This window comes from Asterias rubens, chromosome 14 (genome assembly GCF_902459465.1).
Source record: "Asterias rubens chromosome 14, eAstRub1.3, whole genome shotgun sequence".
Lineage (NCBI taxonomy): Eukaryota > Metazoa > Echinodermata > Asteroidea > Forcipulatida > Asteriidae > Asterias > Asterias rubens.
The window spans coordinates 11507715-11534645 of record NC_047075.1 but is presented as its reverse complement, the minus strand read 5'-3'; the positions used below and the strand labels follow the sequence as shown (position 1 = coordinate 11534645).

At 39.0% G+C, this 26931-nt stretch overlaps 2 protein-coding genes across 7 annotated transcripts in view; one reads left to right on the top strand and one right to left on the bottom strand.

The window, feature by feature from the left end:
* Positions 1–3912: 3912 nt before the first annotated feature.
* LOC117299680 (D-glutamate cyclase, mitochondrial-like) lies at positions 3913–20216 on the bottom strand. 4 transcript variants are annotated; one of them, XM_033783233.1, is made up of 11 exons: positions 19948–20216; positions 16289–16439; positions 15269–15425; positions 14433–14631; positions 12527–12677; positions 11513–11635; positions 9934–10146; positions 9318–9527; positions 7744–7974; positions 6766–6998; positions 3913–5404 (listed from the first exon to the last, which is right to left on the bottom strand). In XM_033783233.1, the coding sequence occupies exons 2-11, from the start codon at positions 16392–16394 to the stop codon at positions 5276–5278; spliced, it is 1752 nt and encodes a 583-aa protein (XP_033639124.1). In that variant the 5' UTR covers positions 16395–16439; positions 19948–20216; the 3' UTR covers positions 3913–5275. The 4 variants fall into 4 exon arrangements, with proteins under 4 accessions (XP_033639124.1, XP_033639125.1, XP_033639123.1 ...); XM_033783234.1 differs by having other exon boundaries at positions 16289–16403; XM_033783232.1 differs by having other exon boundaries at positions 16289–16399.
* A 4513-nt stretch (positions 20217–24729) lies between these two features.
* Positions 24730–26931, top strand: part of LOC117299089 (tyrosine-protein kinase BAZ1B-like) — a 61340-nt gene continuing 59138 nt past the window's right edge. For all 3 annotated transcript variants that reach the window (XM_033782514.1, XM_033782513.1, XM_033782512.1), the window contains exons 1-2: positions 24730–24898; positions 26646–26821. In XM_033782514.1, coding sequence (XP_033638405.1) covers positions 24786–24898; positions 26646–26821 — 289 coding nt within the window. In that variant the 5' untranslated portion in view covers positions 24730–24785. The remainder of the gene's footprint in view (positions 24899–26645; positions 26822–26931) is intronic.

Sequence of the window (26931 nt, the reverse complement as noted above, 5' to 3'; positions counted from 1 at the left end):
ACCATTATTGCTTCTCTCGACCCAGGGGTAAATGGGGACCTGTGAGGGCAGAGATGGTTCTTGTGATTGATTTAGCCGAGTAGCGCATTTGTTGCACGAGGCTGTATACTCCCCAGGGAGCTGAGATGGTTTAAGGAGTGAATTAAGGCCCAGTGACCAGGGGTAATAATTTGAAGCGCTTTGAGACACCCATTCGGGAGTGAAAAAGCGCTATATAAACTCAAATATTATTATTATCAACAGTATTTATGGCTAAAGCATTTGCGAAGGTACTCAACATTATTTTTTGAAATCAAAGACTTTTTTTCTCAGACTGAAGGTTTGTATCAATATCAAATTAATGGGAGATTTCATTACAAAAGATGATTGCTACCATTAACATAAATCATTTTATAAGTGAGCTTTCCGATGGAAATAGAAATTACACATATTTCAAAATTCAATACCAAAGTATTACTTTTTTTTGGACAACAAGTCAAGATAATATTAATTTTGTTTTTTACCCATACACCGATGTGTGTTAGCACTTATACTCAGTACTTTCCAGAGTCATGTGAACGAATATCACAGACATTTTACTCGGTGGGATTCGAACCCACGACCCTTGCAATTCTAGAGCAGTGTCTTACCAACTAGACTACCGAGGTTGCCCGGCAGCTAGAGGCAGTTCGAACCATCGGTTTTGGCAGCGGGTACCGAAACGATATAATTGTTAAATTTGCATCGGGGATAAAGAATATTAATTTTTGGTTTTTACCCATACACCGATGTGTGTTAGCACTGTATACTCAGTACTTTCCCGAGTCATGTGAACGAATATCACAGACATTTTACTCGGTGGGATTCGAACCCACGACCCTTGCAATTCTAACGCAGTGTCTTACCAACTAGACTACCGAGGTTGCCCGGTAGCTAGAGGCAGTTCGAACCATCGGTTTTGGCAGCGGGTATAGTACCGCAACGATATAAGAGATATAACATTTGCAAATTTAACATCTCTAGAGTCAAGAGAAGTTGTAAACTTTCAGGTTCGTTGAGGAAATAATCAAGTTCTAAGCATAACATTGTTTCGAAAAAAGGGTTCAGTTAGTCCTAGGACATTTGCAAGAACCACAAACTTTGTGATTTGAAATGAAATTTGAAGTCATGGATACTTTTGAATTATTTTTTCGATTTGCTTAAATTTGATGTTTTAGCGCTGTATACTCGGTGTGTTTATGGGTATGTTTTGCTCAAGTATTCAGAAAACGAGAATAGTTGTTTTGATTAAGATTACCAAACAAAGAGAGCTTTAAGCAATCAGTCATTCATTTGACTTGAATATATTTGACTCTTTCAGTAGAAAATGTCTCACAACTATTTTAGAGTTCATACAGACTGGTGTTTGATATAGGTTTTCTCGGTCAAATTCGGCAAATGAGCAGCCAATTTCATTTTCATGCGTTCAAATTAAAGCTGTTTTGCCTCTCCAGTTGTTACTGCGTTTCAAATTCAGAATTCGGCCATTCAATTTCGTGTTGAGTCGAGTCAAATTCCTTTGGCACTCTGTTCAATTTCGCGTATCGTCAATTTTTTCGAGACACACTCGCCTCAAGAAGCGACTGCGAATTTGAATGCTGCTTTGATGAATTGTTAAATTGATATTTATTTTGTTAAAACGAATGACGCAACATTACATTTGACTAATCATGAAACGAACTCGAATGGCTCTTTTCAGTAGCATTCGATTTCGCGCGTAATAGAATAGCTTGATGGTTAATTTGGCTGCTTTTTTTCTGAAATTGGCCGAGAAAACCTATATTACAAAACAAAACGTGTTCCCTTATATTTTTGAAATTATTCTAATAACTTTTTTAAAACCTTTTCAGCACCATTTTAACACAAATTAAGTTTACTGAAAGGAATCGTTTAGCAAGATTGTTAATTTTTAACACAAAATTAATCAATCGATGGTTCTAATGTGGTTTTCCTGATTCAATGCAGTTTTGAGAGAAAATAACGTAATGTTTAAGCACGAAGTTTAGAAGATTAAATTTATAGTTATTCTAAATTATTTTAAGACAGTGTGCACTATTGATAATCATCAGAGACTAGTCTTCCCACTAGGTGTATCTCAACATAGGTATAAAATAACAGACCTGTCAAAGTTTGAGCTCAGTCGGTCGTCAAAGTTGCGAGACAATCATGACAGAAAACAAATCTTGTCACACAAAGTTGTGTGCGTTCAGGTGCTTGCGATACCTCAAACTCTAAAACTGCGGTCTCGAAATCAAAATTTCGTGGAAAATTACTCTTTCTCGAAAACTATGTGTCCTCAGAGGGAGCCATTTCTCACAATGTTTTTATTTTACCAACAGCTCCGCACTACTCGTTACCAAGTAACGTTTTATGCTAATACTTATTTTGAGTAGTTAACAATAGTGTCCACTGCCTTTAAATCTAGTGAATGTTGTTGTCAATTAAGTGCTTACAAAAGAATATCATTCATATTTTAAAAGACACATTGTAAGTGTTTTCATTGTGGCTGTACGTAGGTGGACTCACAGGGAAAAGATACTTGTTTAGTTCACTTTCTAGATTTGGAACAACACTTTGTGAAATGTTCTAAGTAATGTAGATAATCAATTTATAGTCGAATAGTGATGTATTGATACAAAATTTAGAAATGTGTTCTCAATGTATGCACCAATACTTAACAAATAAACTTGGAAAGAGGAGTTAATGTTGCTGTTTTAATTAAAGATCCTAAAACAAACACAGATTTAGGCAAGAAATTACTGAGTTGGTACGTTTTTCATATAATAAGTAAGCAAATAAAATATTTCAATAGTTGTACTTTTGTTATAAAAAATATTTTTAAAAAGTTTTGAAAAGTTTTATTTTTACTAACCACAATTTACTGTTTTTGAATATTGAATTATAAAATCTGGAATTCAGCAAATTGTATCTGTTAGACATAATATTTAACTTGATATTGTATTGTGTGTTACCTATATATTACAATGTGAAAGGGGGTACAATTCTTCTTCTTTTTGCCTTAAAAAAATTAGTTTTGTAATAGTTTCACGAAGTCGTATTATCAGACACTGGAGTGGATAATCATGCAAGATGGAAACGAAGAAGCTTTGAAGTATTGTTATTCTTACATCAATGTTTTAGAAAGCTGCTTTTTTAATGACCTACAGACGTTATTAATATTCTCAACTATCAATCAAAAGATAATCATTTAATTTCAAGCTTCTGGATACTGGTCAAATTTATTATTATCAAAAGTTTACAAAATGCAATATATGAATATATTTTGTCAAAGTTTTGTTGTTATTGTATTGTACTGTCATTGATCTTCAACCACTGTAGTGTTATTTAACAAATTACATGTACTTAAGTCACTTTAAATTGCTTCTCTGCCTACGATGTACAAAAATATTGGAATCTGGTGATATGACTGGTTGACTTTTTGCTGTTTGCAATCAGTCAGGGGACTGTTTAAGAATGGCAAACAAATCAGTGAAAGTTATAATTTCATAGATTGATGTTAATAGCTTTTATACAAAAATAGCGCATCTTCTGTACTTTCAGTCACAGTCTTACAACCCATATTAAAAGCAGTTCAATTTTGGTTTTGTTGTAATACAAACACAATGTCCAAAGATTTACATTAAACTTAAACCGTTTGAAGATAATGATAGTAGAAGGTGTACCTTCAAATATTAGTTGCCGAGGTGCTGTAGCTTTTAAGAAATGAGAAAAACGATGTGATGAAAATTATGTGTTTACATGCTAAAATAATTTTCGTCTCAAAATCATTGAGACGAAAATGATTTTCATGACATTGTTGTACTCTTCTCTCAAAAAGTACAACACCTCAGCACGTAATATTTTCAGGGAAGCTTTCTACTATCATTATCTTCACACTGTGAAAGTTAAATGTAAATCTGTGGACATTGTGTTTTTGGTCCTACAAAAAGTACATAGACACATTAAGATCACAGATTGGCTAAAAAGTTGGTTCATAATGGAATACATTTATCAAATCAAGTTACTTGAACCCTATTATCGGCTTTCTACAGATTTTATTATTTTAAAAGTTTGCTCTTATAAACAAAGTAAATTTTGTGTAAAGCTTTGCTTGATCAAATACATAAAACAAAAGAAATCCAAAGACTTTGTGCTGATTTGAAAAAAAAAATGGATTTGATGCGTGACACATACAAATTTGCATTTTATATAAAGACCAATTGTAGTTTAATTGATATAATTGACTGGTTACAATGTTAACCTTTCTACTATTAGACCATTCAGTATAACCCAGTGTGGTTTCTGACTGATACTAAAACCGATGCCAGCCTCCAGTTATGACACATTGTGTAATTAAATTATATACACATTCATGTTTTCGCTCAGCGGTGTCACTGTACTAAAGCTCTGTTGTTGAATAAATTCCCACTGGAAAATGGCACTAAGAGTAGGAGGGTTAAATTAATTTCAACACCTAAATAATGATTGTTTGTTAATACTGAAATAAACCACGTGCATGAAGTACTGAAATGTGATAAAGTTTTGTAGAATGTAATCTTGTTTTGTGTGTATTGCAAACTTATAAGACTCGGCTCGGGTTTTAAAATGTCCTGTCTCAGTACCAATGTTGGTATTAAAAAACGGTCCAACAAAAAAAATACATTAATTTTATCAAGGTAGTTGCCCATATCGCAACATAAACACTGTCCGCAAAACGAATTATTAGAGCAGAGATATTTGTATCACACAAACATCTGGATCTTGATGTGTAGACTTGCTCCAGTCGTCCGAGTCATGCTCTTAAACAGTCGATGTTGCGCTCTCTACCGGCAATATTAATACAAAACATAGTTGCCAAAAACTAATACAAAATTCCATAGTGACCAGTGATCAAAATTGTTTAATATTCAAGATTCACAAGTTCTTTTTGTTAGTCTCTCAGCCTCTTGAAAACAATCATATATATTTTCAGACACCTAAAGGACTTATTTATTTTTCAATTTTCAACGACCCCCAAAACGTTATCATTCAAAAGATTTTGAGGGGCTACACAATGTTAAGATTATAAGTATGCAGCCTATGCAACAATAATATGCGCTACTCGGCTAAATCAATCTCAAGAACCATCTCTGACTTCACAGGTACCCATTTACCCATGGGTGGAGAGATTCTTATGGTTAAGATACACACGTATCGCGAACGGGATCGAACCCACACTCTGCTGAACAGAATCACCAGAGCATTATTATAGACGTCGTCAGTTGATAATGTTGAGAAGTTGCTTGAGCTTGTTCTTGTTGATTTCCCAAAATGACACACTACTGGCATCCCGTTCGCTCGCTCCATTCGTCTTGATGTTTTTAATAATGTGAGAGACTTGATGTTCCTGTAGAATAATCAGATAAAAAGATACAACTCATTCCAGACTTTCAAGTGTAAATAAAAACGCATCTGTTCTCTTCTCGCCCATAAACTTACTTTGTTGTAGCTTTCTTCATACCAGCGCATTGTATCTCTGTAAAGTGCGCTTTATAAGTCTTATTTATTATGTATGTTATTATTACAAATCAGAAATTCGCTTTAAAGGCAGTGGACACTATTGGTAATTGTCAAAGACTAGCCCCACAGTTGGTGTATCTCAACATTATGCATAAAATAACAAACCTGTAAAAATTTGAGCTCAATCGGTCATCGAACTTGCGAGATAATAATGACAGAAAAAATACCGTTGTCACACGAAGTTGTGTGCGTTTAGATAGTTGATTTCGAGACCTCAAGTTCTAAACTTGAGGTCTCGAAATCAAATTCGTGGCAAATTACTTCTTTCTCGAAAACTATGGCACTTCAGAGGGAGCCATTTCTCACAATGTTGTATACCATCAACCTCTCCCCATTACTCGTCACCAAGAAAGGTTTTACGCTAATCAATATTTTGAGTAATTACCAATAGTGTCCACTGCCTTTAACCTATCGAGCACCCCCGGTGGAAAAACAAAAAATTGCTGGAACTACTATGGCGCGTTGGGAAGGCAGATATAAGTTTGAGGCAGAATTCTTGTTCTCTTGGTCTGAACAGATGAGTAGCCTAGATGTTCCCTGGACCCCACAGTTTTTAAAACCAAGTATGTCTTCCGCCCGCGCCACTTAACTGCTGGTTTTTTTTTTTTTGTTTTTTTTTTTGGGGGGGGGGCATAGAAGTATCCGGGAAGAAGATCTGTAGATGCTTTCACAGCATGTTATCGACTGCATAACCCGACGGAATCTTCGAAAAATTATTTATTTTGTTGCTAATTATTGTCTCATTATGGCTTTGAAAGGCGCTCTGACGGCAGGCTTTCATTTAATTCAACACGAAAATTCATCAGTAAATAGTTATAACAAAATCGAATGCACAAAATAAGTATACAAATTGATAATTAATGCAAATAATAAATAAATAGAAAATAACTATTACACAAGAGAGGAACACGAGCATGAGGCTGATAGAGAAGCCCAGGCTTGTAGAAAACAGCAGACAAACAAACTAAAAAACAAACAAACAAACAGACAATCATACAAACAAACAAACAAACAAACAAAACATCGAATCACGAAACAAAAAGGGCAAGACAGACAAGACGAACATCAATGACATTACAAAATACTGACAACAAAATGCTAACTGAAGACGACAAAATTACATCGATAAGTGGCGAAGGAGAGAAAAAGCTATGTAGTATCATTGACGCATTTTACAAACTGCATTACCTTTTCAATGTCCGGCAGTGCAGTCTGAAACATTTGCAGATCCTTCTCGGTCGGCGGGAATCCGATTGCGCGTCTTCTGTACCGATCATGGATTGGGCACACACGGAGTAGATAGAGGGCGCTTGCCAAGGCGTAGCCTCCCCATCCAGCCGTTCCAGTCGTCTGGATGCGAAAATCACAGATTGATGCTTCCCGTGAGTACAGATCAGTCGATTCTTTAACATTGCTGATAACTGATAGTTTTGGGGGAGAGGTCAAAACAAAAACCGTTCCATTGTATATTGCAATAATGTAGTTTTGGGGCAAGAGAAAGCATTTTGTTAGAAGCGAATAATTTGATTTGAAAGATAATCAAGAATGCGAACTCAAATGTCCAGGTTGACTCAGTAATGAGCTTCTCGAACTATTTTTTTCGACGCAACAAATAAGTATTTGAATAGATCTCATACTTCAATACACTATGCTCGATCCACATACCTTCCACGAAATAATTACTTAAAGCGTCTTGATACGACCCCAGGGGTGTGGTAAAACGCTTTTAACAAACCTCTTGCTTGTTTTGTATCCTGGTTGGCTGAAACACGGCCACGTGGGGTGAAACACGGCCACGTCTAGTGATCGTGCGCGCGCATTTTGCTGGACATGGCACTAGTCTTTAACAATAGTGCCTGGTTATAGCGCCCTCTCTTGACGTGAACCGTGAACATAAACTACAAAACTTCATTTCTTTTCATGATTTCTGCTCTTATTTCACATTTTAAGACCGAGGTGTTGTTATAAAACACATTTTGACTGGCATATATCGGTAACTAGTGTGCGTCAATTCACCCTCGGACCTGCTAGTGACCAGAAGAGGGGCCTATTTCCTGGTCACTCAAAGTCCCTCGAGGGAATAGACGTACGCTAGTTACCTCATTGCCAGTCAATAACGCGTATCAATATTAGCACTGAGTGGTAATACTAAAGCTATTAACCTACCCGTAGTGAGGACAGTTGACTTGTCTTTAGCAGCCCGAAACAGCATTTCAGTGCTTTGCAAACACCCCGTCTGGTTCACATCTTTTCCAGCCATATCAATAGCTATGAGATGGTCATAGCGTTGGCTGTGTTTGGCACCAGTCTGCAAGAGGAAATTTTTGGCTGTTTCAAGAGTGTCGTCTTCCCCCTCCGGGGGGAAGTGTGCCACAGACACGCCCTCATCTAAGATATCTGATGTAAAAAGGCGTTTAATTATAGTGTTTGGCATTGGTGCTCTTTCCCGTTTCGTGCACATTCTTTGCAAGCAAAGAGTACATGGCCCTAAATTCCCAACGCTGCTTAACGGTAAGCAGATTTTGTGCTAACTGTGTAGCAGGAAATTGATTAGGTGTAAGCGTATTTCACAGGTTAGCAAACCAATAATATTGGGCGGCCATCTTGCGCAACCATTATGCATTTGCATTGCCTGGGTGACGTCGTATGTTTGTCTTTGTGCTTGTCAATTCATCTGCAAAGAGTACTTGGCCCAAATTCTCAACGCTGCTTAACGGTAGGAAGATTTTGTGCTTACTGTAGGAGGAAATTAATTTGATTAGGTGGTAAGCGTATTATTTCACCGTTTAGCAAATAAAAATAGGCGGCCATCTTGCACAATCATTATGGATTTGCATTGCCTGGGTGACGTCATTATGTTTGTCTTTGTGCTTGTTAATGCATCTGCGGAGGTCCAGTTTGGCCATCTCCCTATAGTTTCGCGAAGTGATAACTGTGCTTGTTAATGCATCTGCGGAGGTCCGGTTTGGCCATCTCCCTATAGTTTCGCGAAGTGATAACTGAGTTTGGTTTTAGTTTTACTCAAGTTTTGACGCACACTTCTCTTACGACATGAAAACGGTGGCGCTACATTGGGAGTCGGTCTTGGTGTTGTATGAAGAGCCAGTGATATGACTCTTTACCTTAAGGGAGGGCTTACTATAGAGACACGTTTTAGAGCGGGTACATTGGTGACAACTCTGGTTATGTTTGGCATGTACATAGAAGGGGAAATTCCATATAGCTTTGGATCCAAACTAGACTTGATTCAAGTCCCAATCTCGTGAGAGGGGTCCCTTCGCCCGCATAGTATCTGCCGTCAAAATAGCTATTGTTGCGCGCGGCATGGCACAAGTTGACAGTTTTCTGATGTAAGGCGATGGGACTGAAAATAAAAGGACTCTCACGGGATTGGGGACTTGAGTCAATTCTACATCAAAACCGGACCCTCTTCAATTATAATGGATGCGTTCGATAAGGTTCCCTGTGTCGACCCCGCGGTGTTCACTCGGGTGAGCCCCTGACAAGAGCCAATCGAACGATCACTCACAGTCACGTAGTGACGTCATGCACCTCGGGCCAGCCCCTAGTGACCAACTCCACCGGTCGGGCACTCGGGGCTGACCCGGGTGAACCCCTTGAATGACGTCAAAGCTATTCGAACATACTGGGGAGAGCGGGGTCGAACAAAGAAAGCTGATCGAACGCACCCACTACAGCAGGGATACTATAACACTACTTTATGTCAACAGTTTACGTACTTTTCTCTACCAGTCCTTCCACAATCTTGGCCTGTTCATTGTATAGTGTCTGGGTGGCCAATAAATCCACTCTTTTCCCGAGAGCTCGGAGCATTCTTGTCAAGGCAATGACACCAGAGGTCGTGTCATCGTCCATGGTACTCATGGTTGTTATGGCAACGGATGATGCATGGGAGACGGCAAGAGATGACTTCAGGAGATCATTGTTTCCTTCGAGAACCAAAATAATTGAGTAGGTCTGGCTTTACAAATTGATCAAAACGTGGCATTGGCGATTGAACAGATATACTAATTATTAATACTAGACATGGTTGGGTGTTTCGGTCGCAGCCAAGATGACAGTGGTGGGGCCGATTATTATTATTTTTTGGCTAATTATTTATCCAATGAAAATTCTCCTTTAACTCGTCCGACATCGGAGCCATTTAAAGAAGCCTTGTATGTTCAGACCTTTTAAAAGGTCTGAAGTCTCCTTACCCACAGTGTATCCCTACTCAAACGAACACTCTGGTTACTTAGTTCCTCGCTACCCTTTTATTCCCTTATAAATCACATTTTTGAATAATGTAAAAACACACTACTTGTACGTTTGCAAAACAATTAATTATTTACATACCGGAGGAGTTGGTAGCAATAAGACCTTCTAACTTGTTGATTTTTAGCACCATTCCCTCGCTTGTAACACTAGCCCAGTAGGGCTCGTCACAGAGGGGTACGACTATTGGTAAGCAGGCTGGGGAGTCATCTTTACTACTGATGGTGCTGGCGACTGGTGTATCTGAGATGTAGAGACCAACCGCGTCACTGAATGCCACGGGCGCCGGGTTTCCTAAAATAGAGTAAAAAACGACAAAGTGATTATTTTTACCAGACAATGTTGTTCTTTTAAAGCCATTATACGCTTTCGGTAAACAGTATTGTCCAAGGCCCACACTTCGTGTATCACAACTTATATATAAAACAACAAACCTGTGAAAATTTAGGCTCAATCAATCGAGAAAATAACAGGAAAACCCACTGTTTCCGCGCGTTTCGCCGTGTCATGACATGTGTTTAAAATAAATCCGTAATTCTCGCTAACGAGAATTTATATTGTTTTACCGTTTTCTCAAAAAGTAAAGCATTTCATGGAGTAATATTTCAAGAGAAGACTTTCACCATTACCTTCTGTAAACCCTGTAAATTATTTGTAAATCTGTGATTTTTTTTTTTCTGTACCGAAAGGGTCAAAATGTCCATAGATTTACAATAAATCTACAGGGTTTGAAGATAATGATAGTGGAAAGCTTCCCTTCAAATCTTACTTACTGAGGTGCTGTAGTTTTTGAGAAATGAGTAAAACAATGTCATGGAAATACGTTTGTAAATGATTAAAATAATGTTCGTCTCATGAGACGAAAATTATTTTCATGACATTGTTTTACTCGTTTCCCCAAAACTACAGCACCTCAGCACGTAATATCTTCAGGGAAGCTTTCTACTATCATTATCTTCAAACTGTGTACGTTTAGTGTAAATCTGTGGACATTGTGTTTTTTTGTCCTACAAAAGTTACATGAGGCATATATTATTAACCTTTTTTTAGATGTGCGAGTTGAAGGCCATTTACCTTTATTTGTTACAATTTGAAGAAAAAAAATAACAATCTCAGTTAAACCAAATTTCGTTTGAAAATTCATTGAATCGGAATTCAATGGTCAAACGGGGTAATTATACCACACTTTAGCACTCCTGTGGTGACAGGTCTTTTTCTTCAGAACCATCAACCATGCACTTAATACTTGAGCAATTTTGTTTTGGACGGGAATGCTATTTCATCTTGTTTATAACGTGTTTATTATTTTACCAGTTAAATGTTATTTTGATATTTGAAACACTTTTGAGGTTTTGAAAAACTAAAAACACTTGTGCCGTTGACGGCTTGCGTCGAAATGAAAACGCTCTGACGCCATAATCGGCTAAACAAATTGGAGCTCCCAACTATGACGTAACACAATTAAAATCTGACTCGAGTTACTTCATTGATTGAAAACATTTCAAAAGAAATTCATCAAAGATCACGCCTTCCCATTTCCGCCTAATTAGGTCTTTAAAACCTACGGCCCTGCAACAGCAAATGACCCTTGTTTTCTGTTGTTCTTTTGTTTAAACCCAAACTTGAAAATTTGAAAAACACGTGTTTTAAAGCTACTTACGGAGGGATTGGAGGGACTCCGGTCCAGTGATGCCACAAGCCCAGAATACCGGAACATCCCCTTCATGAAACTTCACTGGCACCAGGTAATCCGTCTTCGACAAGTCATATACACCTACCAGCTCTAAAACCATCATCATAATAACAATTTTAACTCTGAATATTATTTGGTTTTACGTAAACACTAGACGTGTGGACAAGTCGTTAAAAGCATGTCGCGTGATAGCGTTCCGACTGTCTCTGAGTTCTCGCGTTATTCTAGTCTTGGTGCAAGACGTTTCTCGTTTTCCTTTCATGCACACCGTGACTCACCTAATTTAGGGGCGTTGTGTGGAGTAAGTCATTTGAGCCCTTTTAGCGGGCGCTGTTGGTGAATTGGCCGCTAGTGCGTGAAAGGAAAACGAGAAACGTCTTGCACCAAGACTAGCGGTATTCTAGACTTCTGCTTTCCCGACTCACGGTTTCGGCAGCAAAGATTATAGAGCGCCGAAGACGCAAAATGTGGAACTGAATCTGTATCTATTGTTAAACGTGAAATACACATGGACGCCATTTCAGCAAGTAAATGTGTTGCGCTGATCTCTGTTGTTGTATCTAAGAGTTACTTGCTGAAATGGCGTCCAGTGGGATTTCACAATTTAGCCCGAGTTCGGCATATTGCACCTGGCTGCGCTCTATAATCTTTGGTCGGCAGCCAGCAGCTACACACGAGAGGAATGGTCTCGCGTTGCGCCCGACCGCGGAAACCTGAATCAGAATGTGCTTCTGTTTGTATCCCTTTGGTATTATCACAAAGATTTAGAAAAAAAAACAAAAAAAACAAACATATGAAACAAATCAGTGGGAGACTTTGTGACGCTAGGTGGCAGCAGACTGCAGGTAAATTTCCATTGTTTGCGTAGTTCTGAGCTTGTGCACATGACCGAGAACATTGGATTTTACCTGGTAAGTCTGCTGCCACCAAGCGTTAAAAAATTATCCCATAGCACAACATACACATGATGAAGTTGAGTACCTGGATTGCCCATGTGCACGGGTGCACCATGTGCAGAGGTGAAGGGGTGCGTGGCTCGGAACGCGGTCTGCACCTGCGCACGAGGTATGGGCCGCATTGATGTTATCATCTGGGCGCTGAATGGACCAACAGGGTGACACGTGACGTTCAGCTAGCAAATCAAGGACAAGTGCAGTTTCATTCACAATTTTAAAAGACAATCTTAACAACATTTTAAGGAATGACATGTAATGTAGGGCCTACTATCGTTAATGAAATCATCTATAATTATAGATGATTTCATTAACGATAGTAGGCCCTACAATACCATTAAAAGAACATTACATTAACTGGTTTTGCTAGCAAAAAAAGCTGCTGGCAGTGTAAGCGCTTTGTGTAATCCACCATATACATAAACTGACAAACCTGTAGAAGTTCGAGATTGATCGGCCATCTGGGTCACGAGAGAATAGTGAATAACCGATTACAAATTTTGCATTGCATCGATGCCAAAACAAAAATAATGAAAACGCTCACTGAGCGTTAAACTCCAAACGCAAAATTAGATTATCTATTTCTCATCAAAATATGAAATTTCAGACATAAATAATTCAAGGGATGTTGACTTCTATCAACATCATTAGACCGTGTAAGTTTTATGTAAATCTGTCATGTTCACGATTGTTGTTTGTTTACCTACTCTGTAACGTTCCTTGAAGGAGTGACTATACTCATGTACTATTGTTTATGCAATCCATCTTAGTACCTTCAATCAAAAGATAACCGCTCCTTTATTTAATATTTTCCTATATATTTTTCGTATGCAAGTCGCCAGACACACGATGCCTGAAACTTTAAAGTTGTGGGTTACAAATCAACTATTTCTCCAGGGGCCGTTGCCACCTGCTCCTGGGGCTGAAACAGGGTGTCCCCCCCCCCTCCTTTGACTCCATAAGGATTGTATGCTTGGATATTATCCATCAGATGCCATGCTGGTAGTGTCACGACCGGGACTCGAACCCACACTCTGCTGATCAGAAAAGACTAAAGCTTGAATCCGGTGCTAGCAACCGCTTGACCGTGACATGCACGCCACGGTTTGTTAACGTCTTGGGGCAAGACTATACCTTTTACAACATCTCTAACTTTCAGCTACCGCTGAAGAATAATTGGCTAATCAAAACAATATTGCCAAAGACGTCCACAGTCTCTCTCTAGGCTATCGCCTAACTCTCTGGGGGAATTAAACCCCAAAACTCGATCATTTCTAGATCAATTTCCAAACTAACATTGGAGCTTCAGCTCGCAATTGATGCTACCGCACCCTTTTCCATGGATCTCTGGTTCCCCTTGGGAATGTCCTATGTTCCTCTTACGAGAACACCCTATCCTGTACTGCACAACGTAAAAAGCCTAAAATTAAAGGCAGTGGACACTATTGGTAATTGTCAAAGACTAGCCTTCACAGTTGGGGTATCTCAACATATGCATAAAATAACAAACCTGTGAAAATTTAGCTCAATCGGTCTTCGAACTTGCGAGATAACAATGAAATAAAAAACACCCATGTCACACGAAGTTGTGTGCGTTTAGATGGTTGATTTCGAGACCTCAAGTTCTAAATTTGAGGTCTCGAAATCAAATTCATAGAAAATCACTTCTTTCTCGAAAACTACGTCACTCCAGAGGGAGCCGTTTCTCTTTTATACCATCAACCTCTCCCCCATTACTCGTCACCAAGAAAGGTTTTATGCTAAAATTTATTTTGAGTAATTACCAATAGTGTCCACTGCCTTTAAGCATAAACACAAAGGAAGTGCACCGTATGACCTGTGACGTATCTCCCACGCCATATACATTTACATACTGGTCAAAACGTAGAGTTAACGTTAGCAAAAATATCTCCTTCGTGTGACAATGGACTCACCCTATACGCACTGGTGTCTGAGTTTTGTTCAATGTTACGCACTGGGACGCCGGCTGCCAGGAGAGCCCCCTCAAACGAGAAACTACACCCTTGGTAGAATGTGACGTAGTCATGAATGACGTCACGGTAGGCGTTAAGGTCCTGTATTGTGCCGGATATTTTACCATCTTCAAATACGTAGTAGGCTGGCAGGTCCGTGCTGTACAGCGTCATGAAATAAATAAACAAAATAATAATAATAATGATTATAAAAATTTTTATATAGCGCATTTCACAATAACCATATCAATGCGCTTTACATTATTGCCCTGGTCAATTGGGCCAATAACATCCCTTTTTGAATGTTTCTCAGCTCCCTTGGGAGTATACAACCTCGGCAACAGTTTATATTGCTCTAAAGGCTTTCCCATTCACAATATCAACCTCTACCCTCACAGGTACCCATTTATACCCCTAGGTGAAGAGAAGCAATTTTTAGTATCTTACTCAAGGACACAAGTGTCACGACCGGGATTCGAACCCACACTCCGGTGACTTAGCACCAGAACTTGAATTCGATGCTCTCAACCACTCGGTCATGACACTCTAAACAACAGTTGTTAAAATGTCATGAAAATAATTTTCGTCTCAGTGATCAAGAGACGAAAATAATTTTAGCATGAAATTGTTTTACTCATTTCTAAAAAACTACAGCACCTCAGCAACTAATATTTTAAGGTACGCTTTCTACTATTTTAAGGTACGCTTTCTATTATCTTCATATGGTATAAGTTTAATGTAAATCTGTGGACATTTTGTTTTGAGTTACAAAAAGTACCCAAATCCTTTAACTGTACCTGATATCGGTGTCTGTTTGAGTGATGGCGGGGGCCGTGAGCTGCCCGACCTCTGACCGGTACAACATCGGCAATGGACCGGAGTTTGCCGCACAAAACCCAGCGAAGTCATCAGCTAGAGACTTGTGTACGATCACTATATTTGCTTGTAGATAACCTACCATAACGGAAAAATGGGTATTATTAAAGCAATCGCACAACATCGGTAAACAGTATTGTACAAAGGCCCACACTAACGTGTATCACAACTTATACATAAAATAACAAACCTGTGAAAGTGTAGGCTCAATCGGTCATCGGAGTCGGGAGAAAATAACGGGAAAAACCCACCCTTGTTCCCGCACGTTTCGCCGTATCATGACATGTGTTTAAAATAAATTAATTATTCTCGATATAGAGAATAAATTGATAATTGTTTTAATGTTTTCTCAAAAAGTAAAGCATTTCATGGAATAATAAAAGGGAAGTCTTTCACCATTACCTTCTGTAAACCCTGTAAGTTATTCAGTGTAAATCTGTGAACCTGAAACAAAAATGTTTTTCGGTAACACAAATTAAAAACATGGACCAGAACTGCAAGAAGTGGATACCAATGTTAAATATTAAAGGCAGTGGACACTATTGGTAATTACTCAAAATAATTATTAGCATAAAACCTTACTTGGTAACGAGTGATGGGGAGAGGTTGATGGTACAAAACAATGTGCGAACGGCTCCCTCTGAAGTAACGGAGTTTTCGAGAAAGGATACATTTTTCACGAATTTGATTTCGAGACCTCAGATTAAGAACTTGAGGGCTCGAAAACAAGCACCAGAAAGCACACAACTTCGTGAGACAAGGGTGTTTTTTCTTTCATTATTATATCGCAACTTCGATGACACGATTGAGGTCAAATGTTCACAGGTTTGTTATTTTATGCATATGTTGAGATACACCAAGTTAGAAGTTTGACATTTACCGATAGTGTCCATTGTCTTTTAGGAAATTATGAATGGTGAAATGTTAGGGGCGAAACTTACCAATGCAAACGCCCGAAGTAACGAAGCCTTTTCCCGCACGGAAGGCTTTCCTGGCAACTTCTGGATGGACATTGGCGAAGTCTTCCTTTCTGTTTAAACCACTCATGTTGCCTGCTTGTACAAGATCAAACTGGTGACCTTGGTTTGTAAACTGACAAGTGTTGCATATATAAATCAGCTATCGCATACAATACGTAGATTATCGCACATTTTGAAAGTCGGACTTGACACGTCGCATACATAAAAAAGGACTTTGCACACGTATAGGTTAGCGAACAAGCATAGAACGGATATCGTTCATAAAAGTACGTGCATTGTCAACGATTTGCATACTGGAGCTACAGCAAAACATAACAGATCCACTGTATGGGCAACAACAATTGATCAAGGCCCAATTTCATAGAGCTGCTAAGCAAAACCAAATTGCTTAGCCTGAAATGTCTTCCTTGATAAAACAAATAATCAGATTTTGAGGTCCCGAAATCAAGCATCTGAAAGCACACAACTCCGTGTGACAATTAGGGTGTTTTTCTTCCATTATTATCTCGCAACTTCGATGCGACCAATTGAGTTCAAATTTTCACAGGCTTGTTATTATGCATATGCTGAAATACACCAAGTGAGACGACTGGTCTTTGACAATTACCAAATGCGTCCAGTGTCTTTAAGCAGGATTGACGATAGTACTACACAGAATCACATGTGTTTACCAAACTACCAATTTGTTGCTGGACTTTGACCATCGACCTCCAAAATCGCACTCACCCACGGGGACCATTCCTCTTTATCAAGGCACAAATTATGCAGAAACATATAACTATACTCCGTGTCTACAGGCTCTTGAACATAATGTGACAATGTCTGTTGCCCCTTTCACACGAAAGCAATTTAGCAAGGGTCCCCTGCTAAATTGTAGCATGGTTTGACAAAATGTACCTCGTGTAATAAGATAGCAATGGTTTTACTGCCCAAGTTCTTTCTTGTCAAACATTGCTTTAAAGCCATTGGACACTTTTGGTAAACAGTATTGTCCAAGGCCCACACTTCGTGCATCACAACTTATATACAAATTACAAACCTGTGAAAATGTAGGGTCAATCGGTCATCGGAGTCGGGAGAAAATAACGGGGAAAACCCACTATCGATTTCGCACGTTTCGCCGTGTCATGAAATGTGTTTACTACTAATCCGTAATTCTCGATGTCTCAATGTTTTCTCAAAAAGTAAAGCATTTCATGGAATAATATTTCACGAGAAGTCTTTTACCATTACCTTCTTTAAACCCTGTAAGTTATTTGTAAATCTGTGAACTTTTTTTTTCTGTTCCGAAAGTGTATAATGGCTTTAACAACCATGTTAAATTTAAGCAATGGACCCAAGTTAAAATGATGTCGTGGAAATAGCACGATAGAGATCAGTGCTACGGTCCCATGAGTTGTGTGTGGGGGGGGGGGGGGGGTGAGCCAGCTTCGCGAGAGCAGTAGTCTTGAGAGCAGTACTCAATAGCGGAAACTGAATCAATACCCCCACAACAACTCGACTATCTCAACGCGGCAGACAATTAACGACTTTTAATAGATGCTAAATTTGCATCGGGGATAAAAAAAACATTAATTTTGGTTTTTACCCATACACCGATGTGTGTTATAGCACTGTATACCCAGTACTTCCCCGAGTCCTGTGAAAAAAAAAAATAATAACGATTTGTCCACAAGTCTACAGTGGGCTTGATAGCACGGCAACTGTACAGCTGCAAAAAAGTAGCCTCCATTTATAGTTATTTGAACAGTCGTAAGTCAAATCTAAGTCCTTTAAAAAAACCTGTCGCAATACGCTCCATCGCATCAACTATCTCACGAGACGGCTGCCCCTCACGGCTGAATTCACCTCTATGGTCAAACTTGGCACAACAGCCGATTAAATCGAGTTAAAACGACTTAACTTAGGATGGGTTCAATGCGCCCTAATTGATGGTTAGATTTGTTATCAAGTAAGATTACTGTTTTATTTGACATACGATTGATGGGAGAGTTTAATTAGGATTCTGCATTTGATACCCAATATCCTAACAATCATTTTGAGTTATTACCAATAGTTTCCAGTGCCTTTAAAGCACTTCTTCTGTGCCTCAGCGCCTTTGAGCAAACTTTTGATTTAGGCGCTATACAAATTACGTTTGATTGATTGATTGATTGAAAGCCACTAGACACATTTGGATATTTCCAAAGACCAGTCTTCTCACTTGGTGTATCTCAAAATGTGAATAAAAAAATGCGCATGCGAGAGAATAATCTAAGACAAAAACGGCGTTGTCGCATTTGTTGTGTCAATTGCCTTGAACTCAAATCTCGAATGAAGATCAAATATTTTAGTGGAAAATTACATCCTTCTCAAAGACTATATACGTTAGAGGGAGCCATATCAACGTTTTATTCTATCAACAGTTCTCCAATGCTCTCCCGAGTAAGTTTTTATAACAATTACTTTGAGAAATTACCAAATTGGTGTCTATATAGCGCCTTTATACAGTACCAGCATTCTAGGCTTTATTAATAATAATTCAAAACGCGGCCATAATTGAAAAGCTGTCGACATCTATGTAGGCAGTGGACACTATTGGTAATTACTCAAAATAATTATTATTACCAAACATTACTTGATAGGAGTAATTTGGAGAGGTTGATAGTATACAACATTGTGAGAAGCGGCTCCCTCTGAAGAAATGTAGTTTTTCGCGAAAGAAGTAATTTTCCACGAATTTGATTTCGAGACCTCAAGTTTGGAATTTAAGGTCTCGAAATCAAGCATCTGAAAGGACACAACTTTGTGACAATGTTTTTTTTTTCTTTCATTATTATCTCGCAACTTCGACGACCGATTGAGCTCAAATTTTCACAGGTTTGTTATGTTATGCTTAATATGTTAAGATACACAAACTGTAAAGACTAATCTTTGACAATTACCAATAGTTCCCACTGAACTCCTCATCACCCGACCCGAAGGCTATTCATAACCTTCAGTGCAGTTACCGCGCATTGTGTGCTCTGCTTAAAATCGTGGGATATAATAAAGGACCCAAACACACCGAGGTATTTTTATGTGTGCACGCTCCGCCGGGTCAGTTGTGCCCAAGGTTAACCTTGTCAGTGGTAGTTGCAGCGTATAATTGTCAGTGACCCAAAATGCCCCGTGTTGCCTTTTCCAGAACGTAGCAGCCATTTTTTCCCTGATGTTTTCTGAAAATTGTCTATAGTCTTCTTGAATCTTTGCTGCATCTTCTACTTTATTTACTGTTTATGTATAGTGGTGTTTAATTTTGAAGGCACTAGAAGCCACATTATAGTGTTTACTAAAAGTGATTGTTAGCATAAAAACTTACTTGGAAACGAGCAAGGTTAGCCGCAGTTGATAGTACATAAAACATTGCGAGAAACAGCTCCCTGCATGTAAAGTTTAGTTTATTTATTTATTTTTTTTTTTTGAAAGAGGACTTTTCTCACTCATGAAAAAACCTCGACTGAAGAGACAAAGTATTATGCAACATGTTTTTTCTTGTTTGTTACTTTTGTGCGTTGGGACTACGCCAAATGAGAATACTAGTCTAACATGACGGTAGTTGTTTGTTAATTGTACTGAGAATTATTGAGTAGCCTACTTACTCATTCAGTGGACACTCTTATGATGCAACGAGGACCGTTTTACGCAATCGAACGCTAATGGCTGTGGGAATTTCTATGTACATGTAGCATGATCTTCAAAGCCGCTTGCCTTCTGGATTGAAGTGAATCCCGTTGCAGATTTTGAAACTGTTGTTACACTCTCAGTGCTGTCATGTTCAGCACAATAACCTGGCGACTGCCCTCTTTGTAGTGGGCCATTCAGTGCATATAACGCCATCGGGGTAAATCTCTCGAAATTGCTTGTTGGTCATAAATAATGGGTGCGTTCGTTTAGCTTCCCTGGGTCGACCCCGGTGTGTGGCGGTTTTTTTTCCAGGACAAACGTGGGTAACTATCTGCACACGTTCGTCCCGGAAAAAAAAACCGTCACACACCGGGGTCGACCCAGGGAAGCTAGACGAACGAACCCAGAGAAAACTCTGAAACCCGAAACTGAGCGTTCTGGGTCACGCGAATTTTGAGTTACAGGTGTTGAACGTTTGACCTTGTGTATTTTTTCAACGAAACATACCTCCAGTTATGAATATCGGACACAGATGTTTTTAAGATTAAAGTCACCTGGAGATAGAATTGTTTTTCTTCAAATATTAGAGTAAATGTTTCTCAACAATAAACAATTTTTTTAAGTATTTTTTAAACAAATAAATAAAGTTGCTGTGGGGGTTGACTCCGCCTACCTTTTTTTCTAGCATTTTCCCGGCAATGTCGACCAGGTGTATTGCTGCTGGATGCAGCAAAACAATAAAGACGGGGTCAGTTTGCAAGTCTTTTCCATCGCTGTGCAGCAAACACTTAGAGCCGTCGTGCTTCGAGAATCCGGAATACACTACACATTTTGACATGAAGAGAAACGTTCTTTTCTGAAAAATTACGCCATCTCAACATTATTTTCCAGCTAGTAAGTCGAAGAAGGTACCTGAAAGACGTAACAACCTCAATGAGCATTTGCCTAACGTGAACAAAATCAGGTATTGTTTCAACTTTGAGGGCATGTGTTTAGCTTGCGCCAAGCGTCACTATCTTGTGTTGGCACTGCATGCAATTCTTCGCGCCTCGATTGACGTCACGAACAGCGCCCTCTCGGGTCGGGCTTGTTCTCAAATTTGTTAATAACATGGAAACTAATTTTTTATTCATTTTCCACTCATCAAAACACATATTTTAGTGACAGAAGCTTTATTTTGACAAAATACCATATCCAGGTGACATTAAATTAAAGCCCTTTTTATAAGAAATTAACTTTTTTTTAGCAGTTGCAGGTTGCCCATATTATTAGACTTGCCTGGATAGAGAGGTTTTGCTAAAAAACGCCTAATATTATTATATTAAAAAAAGGTCAACAATTTGCAATTCCGAAGCTAATTTGGTTATTCAAAACAGATGCTCGAAATTTCAATGGATCCGGCTTTCAGCACACCCAAAATGTGCCAACGAGTCTGGTACCCCCACTTTACCCCCCAAAATGCTCCTAACAGTATAACAGTCACTTTTTTGTCCAGAAATCAAACTATTAGGCCTTATTAAATCGGCAACAAGAAATAGACGATCCACGTATGCATGGCCACCCCTTGCAGGTCGTTCAAGGGCCTAATCCTCGCTCGCAGAGAGAGGGTCGGACCATGGAGGAATACATTAGACCTCAATGGTCGGACCATGGAGGAAGGAAGAGAAGGAGCTCGAACGACCCGCAAAACGCAGAGTAAAAAAATAATACCCTGACAATGCCCATGTCTGGCCAGTGGAAAAAGATAGGAGACCTCCAGCTGGACGGCCGATTAACGAGCAGGATTAAAACTCTTTGTACAGAATCCGTGGTACCGCCAGTCTGCACCGTTGCCTTCGTGTAAAGTTGAATCATTGGAGACAAGATTGTGAATACACACGTTTTCATTTACCGTTTGTGGTGTTTACATGGAAATATCATAGAATTACATTTTTTGCAACTTTCCTGTCACTAGCGGTGGTTCAAAAATGTGGGTACTAGCACACGAGGGTGGTTGGTATTCAATTGTGTTTTTCGATTTGGTGGGCGAAAGTGTACACAAATTTTATCAGGTCTCAAACAAGTTGTTTTTTCTGTATAATATCCATACGACATACGACACCATAGTTGGGTGAAGAACGCGCAAACTCACGTATACGCCAGGTCGCCCATTGTTTGTATAAGGTATGTGGGTGATTACGAGGTGTCGTTCGACTTTTGAAGTCCCTCGTTCGAGCTCCTTCTCTTCCTTCCTCCATGGTCGGACACAGCACAACACCAGATGGTGGACTGTACTTTTACGGAAGAAGAAGAAGACGTCCTCCAGCTTCGGCCTTCTTCGGTGAAAAGGCTTCACTTGCTTTACAAAAGCTCGGTGTACTAGTGAATTCTGTCCGCCGAAGATTCAAAGTAATTTGCGCTGGTGACCTGACTCTGCCAAGAAATACTGTATATTGTGTTTGCGAGTTGGTGTGCTTATTTTTTACATGCTTGATGAATTGGGCCGGAGTAGCAGGAGACCGGTGTGGCGATAAGAGTCGATCCCGGCCCCGCCATATGCGGCAAAACTAGTGCAAACTTGTAAGCGCCCTCTTTTGAATTCTCCTCCTCAAGCCCACGTTATTTCCAGTATTGGGACCAAATCTCCGGCGAAAGAACTCCCTGGGACACTGGCTCTGTTCACCAATGGAGGTATAGAAACTGGAGATTATGCCCCCCCCCCACCCCGTACTGCGAACGGTGTACAAACTTTTTCTGATGACGCCCTCTTTTGAATCATCCATGCAAACGGCCCACAATGATTACACATGGGGGGGGGGGGGGGTAGAATTTCAGTTTGCACTGTTGTGGCTGGTGCCCGACTCAAATTTGGCTTAGCAAAGGGATTTGTCCAGCAGTGTCTGCTAAACAGCCGTATGAATGGGCCCCAATTTCATAATGCATGCAGGTGAAAATCTAGCTTGCTAAGAATACAATTCTTGCTTGTTTCATATCTACTATGGGGCGACAGGTGTAACGATTTTATACCATGTTGTCTGTAAATTGCTGCCTTTATATAACCATTGTGTACCTATTATTATCATTCCTCTAACTTTTGCTTTTGTAAGGGCCTAAAACAATTGCATTATTGTATTTTTGGCAGCATTGCAATGTTACTGAATGAGTGAATGGATGAATGAATAATGAATGGGTGATCATGGGCCTACGATACAATGAGTTGAACATCGGATGTCTGTATTAAGATTGTTGAGTAGTTTGTAGGCCTTTTTTTATAAACAATAAAGAAAAGGAACAACGATGCCTATTTCGTACTTGTACTTTTGTTTTTATTATAATAATTATTCCCCCCTCCCCGAATTTCAGCTCATTCCTGGGCACAATTTCATAGAGCTGCTTAAGCACAAAATTTTGCTTAAGCAAACAAATCCTTGCTCAGTAAAATCAGGTTACCGGCCAAGACTCCACTCAATTGTTATGCTAAGTTAATAACAGCTAAATACCAGTCACAAGCAACGTATATGGCATGAAATTTTTGCCAGTAACATGTAATTAAATAAGCGAGCTATTTTCGTGCTTAAGCAAATTTTTTGCTTTAGCAGCTCTATGAAATTGGCCCCTGATTGTCATAGGGCCTAAGCATTAATATGGATTGTTCAATCAAACAGCAACAATTTTGACCTTTGATTCCTCTTTAGAGAATGACCATCCCGCCTCATCTGAGTCGATCAGATTTCAACAGTTCAAAAGAGAGGCGATCAAGAAGAGAGAAAAAAAAAAAAGGATCATCGTGTTAATCATGTGGTAGGTATTGTCCCGGACAAACGGAAAACATGGAATACAATTTGTATACATATAAAGGTACCCAATGGTATGGACCCCTGTCTATGAGCACTATCGCGTGAATTAGTGCTAAACCTTAGACCTGGATTTTATAGGCCTACATTTTACGACTCGAAAACGTACGCATATAATTACTTGCCATACCCTTTTGTTGATGAATGAAACTCTGCATTCCAATTAAACAGCATCAACTGTTTATGGATTCATATCCCACCACAACCCGGCGGCTAATTTATTTTTTTGAAACGACATTGCAATGATTTGGTAAAACAGCCGGGGAATTTCATTATTACGTAGTTTTGACGGAAAGGGCAAATTTTGACGGAAAGGGGAAACAAATATTGCAATGTCGTTTGAAAAAAAAAAAAAAAGTCGCCACCCCGGCCCGCAGCACTCTGAAACAACACATGCATGAGAAACACGAAACACATCAATTACAACTTTTGATGTCTTTGTTAAAACCCCGAATCATTTAAAAAGTATGCATCATCGATTTTGTATTATTTTGATGAATTATTATTAATTAAATAATTAGCGTTGTTCAACTCACCGCAATTTTTCTGTACGTACATGAATACTGTACTTGTATAACTTACTGTACTGTACAAACATAACACATCAATTACAACTTTTGATGTCTTTGTTAAAACCCCGAATCATTTAAAAAGTATGCATCATCGATTTTGTATTATTTTGATGAATTATTATTAATTAAATAATTAGCGTTGTTCAACTCACCGCAATTTTTCTGTACGTACATGAATACTGTACTTGTATAACTTACTGTACTGTACAAACATGTACAAATGAACTCCAAAGTGGTTTTCCATTCAGTGCACAGTCTCCTGCGTCATACATAAACATTTTCCCTAATGAATATTTAACAGGGAATGTGCCATTATCAAAATAGGGGTGTTGAGTCGTTCCATTCTGTTCGCGCCAGATTTCAAACCCTTCTTCTTTGAGCCGGCAATCGGTCAGTTTTCGACCAAAAATGCCACTTTTAGGAAGAAAAATCTACATTCCGAAGACGCAGGATGGGATAGTGAAGCTTCCTCCAGGTTTCTGTAGGATTCCAATAACAAATGAAGTCTTCAAAACGAGAGAGTATCCTTTTGTAAAATTGGCGTAAACGAGTAAGTTGAAAACAAGATGGCAGCCCCCATGTAAAATGAGGTTGTCACACGAAACCACACAGAGAATTTCTAGGCAAACAAAAAATGTGGCGATAATTGTTCGAAGATTTCTACACTTTAAATACATTTAGACTTATTTTGTTTATTGCAATCGGTTTATTAGATATTAGGGAATGCTATTGTGGTATTGAATACTTTAGATTGGCAGCTTAAATGTGAGCATTTTCGGAACAAATGTCGGTCATGTTTTTGCAAAACGGTCTGTCACTCCGCGGCCTAGACGTACACCGTCATGAATCTAATTTTAGAATAGAAGGCCATGCTGCACTGCGCGCATATATGCATGACCGAATAGTTGTCGTGGTACTCCACTCCAGTCGATGGTATTGGTTGCTGTTGAATTGAAGAAAGACAAAAAAACAGTCCCTTTGTAATTAATTGTGAATGTTTCAATTCATGACTTGCGTGTTTATTTAGGCCTGTTAATAAAAATTATTATTATAAATAAATGATAAAAACATAATAATTTAATAATAATATCATTATTTTTATTTATTTTTAAATTTTTTGTTGTTGAAAAGGTAATGAAAAAAAACAAAGTCTATCTTATAATACTTTGAAGGTTGACATTTGTTGTTGACTGTCTACAAACTCAGTCATGTCGGTCACGTCAAGTCAATATCAGGTTTTATAGATCAGGCAGGGGTTAAACAGCCCTTCTTGTGACTACGCAACCCAAGGGATTCATTATTGATTATCGCAGCCTACTTTAACGATGAAGGAGATTATTGGTGTGTACAGAATAAGGACAAGTTTCTGTGAAGGTATAGGCCTACAAAAACTTTCCGTATGGCGCCACCGCTTCTTCACTCATTTCTACAAAAAGGGATTTTCCAGGTATTCACCCAGATTGGAAATAATGTGGGCTTGAGGAGGCCACGGACAGCCGCCATGGCCTTCGTTGCGCCCTTTGCGCCTGGTCTTGGCATTGGTGCCCCTTTAACATTTGAATTGCAGATTTTCCTATGAATGGGAGACTTTGGGACGCTAGGTGGCAGCAGACTTACCAGGTAAATTTCCGTTGTTTACGTAGTTCTGAGCGTGCGCACATTACCGAGAACAATGGATTTACCTGGTAAGTCTGCTGCCACCAAGCGTCCCAAAAGTCTCCCATTGGAAGTGCCATTTGCAATATGAGAATGGCCTTGCCCCTTTGAAGATTAAATTGCAGGTCTGCCCCAGTTACACTATTGACTTCACCGTTTCATCATAGTGACAGATCACATTACATAATAGTATTCATGGCAGGTGTTTTTGCCTTTAAATTAAATTAAAAAAAAAATTCCTTCGAACTTTTCCTTTCATAAACAAACACTGAGACAACCCTTGGTACATATCAAAATACAAAAAATTAAACGTTTTGGGGTCGTAACGTTACATGTATGTGAAAACATAAAAATAAAAATAAATTCTTCAGCCCGGTTCATACTTCCTGCAAATGCAATCGTGGTACAAATTGTGATTTCACAATTTCGCATCGCATGTAAAACATTCAGTGCGAATGTAGCCATGTGACGTTGACATCGGAGGAGGTATGAACTGGATTCAGTAATATGAAAAATATCTAGGTCAACGCATTGTCTTTTTAAAACACTTTTAATAAACTTGCTTCTTAGTTCCCCCCATTTGATCTATTATCCTTAAGTTCGAATACTCAGTGAGTACGACAAACGTCTGGAGTTTTATCGTCAACCCATTTGGACCTGTCAGTGCACTGGGGTGACAGATCTGACCTATTCCGAAGCCCTCAGGTCAGAGGTCAGCGCACGTGAGCAGTTGGAAGATGAGTTCCCGGTGCGGTTGGAGAGAGTTGTTCTTGATCTGGTCCACCACAGTAAGTGATTTGTTTCATAATAATCAGAACTAAGCCTGGGCGACTAGTGAAATTTACTACTCGACTAGTCGCAACTTGGACACTTGTTGCGACTATCTTTGTATCCCAAG

What these genes read in the sequence shown, in the direction of transcription:
- LOC117299680 (XM_033783232.1), bottom strand. An exon ending in CGTGCACATGGGCAATCCAG is followed by an intron (nt 11,636 to 12,526) that starts GTACTCAACTTC and finishes TGATGGTTTTAG; the next exon opens with AGCTGGTAGGTGTATATGAC. An exon ending in TATTGCTACCAACTCCTCCG is followed by an intron (nt 9,528 to 9,933) that starts GTATGTAAATAA and finishes TGGTTCTCGAAG; the next exon opens with GAAACAATGATCTCCTGAAG.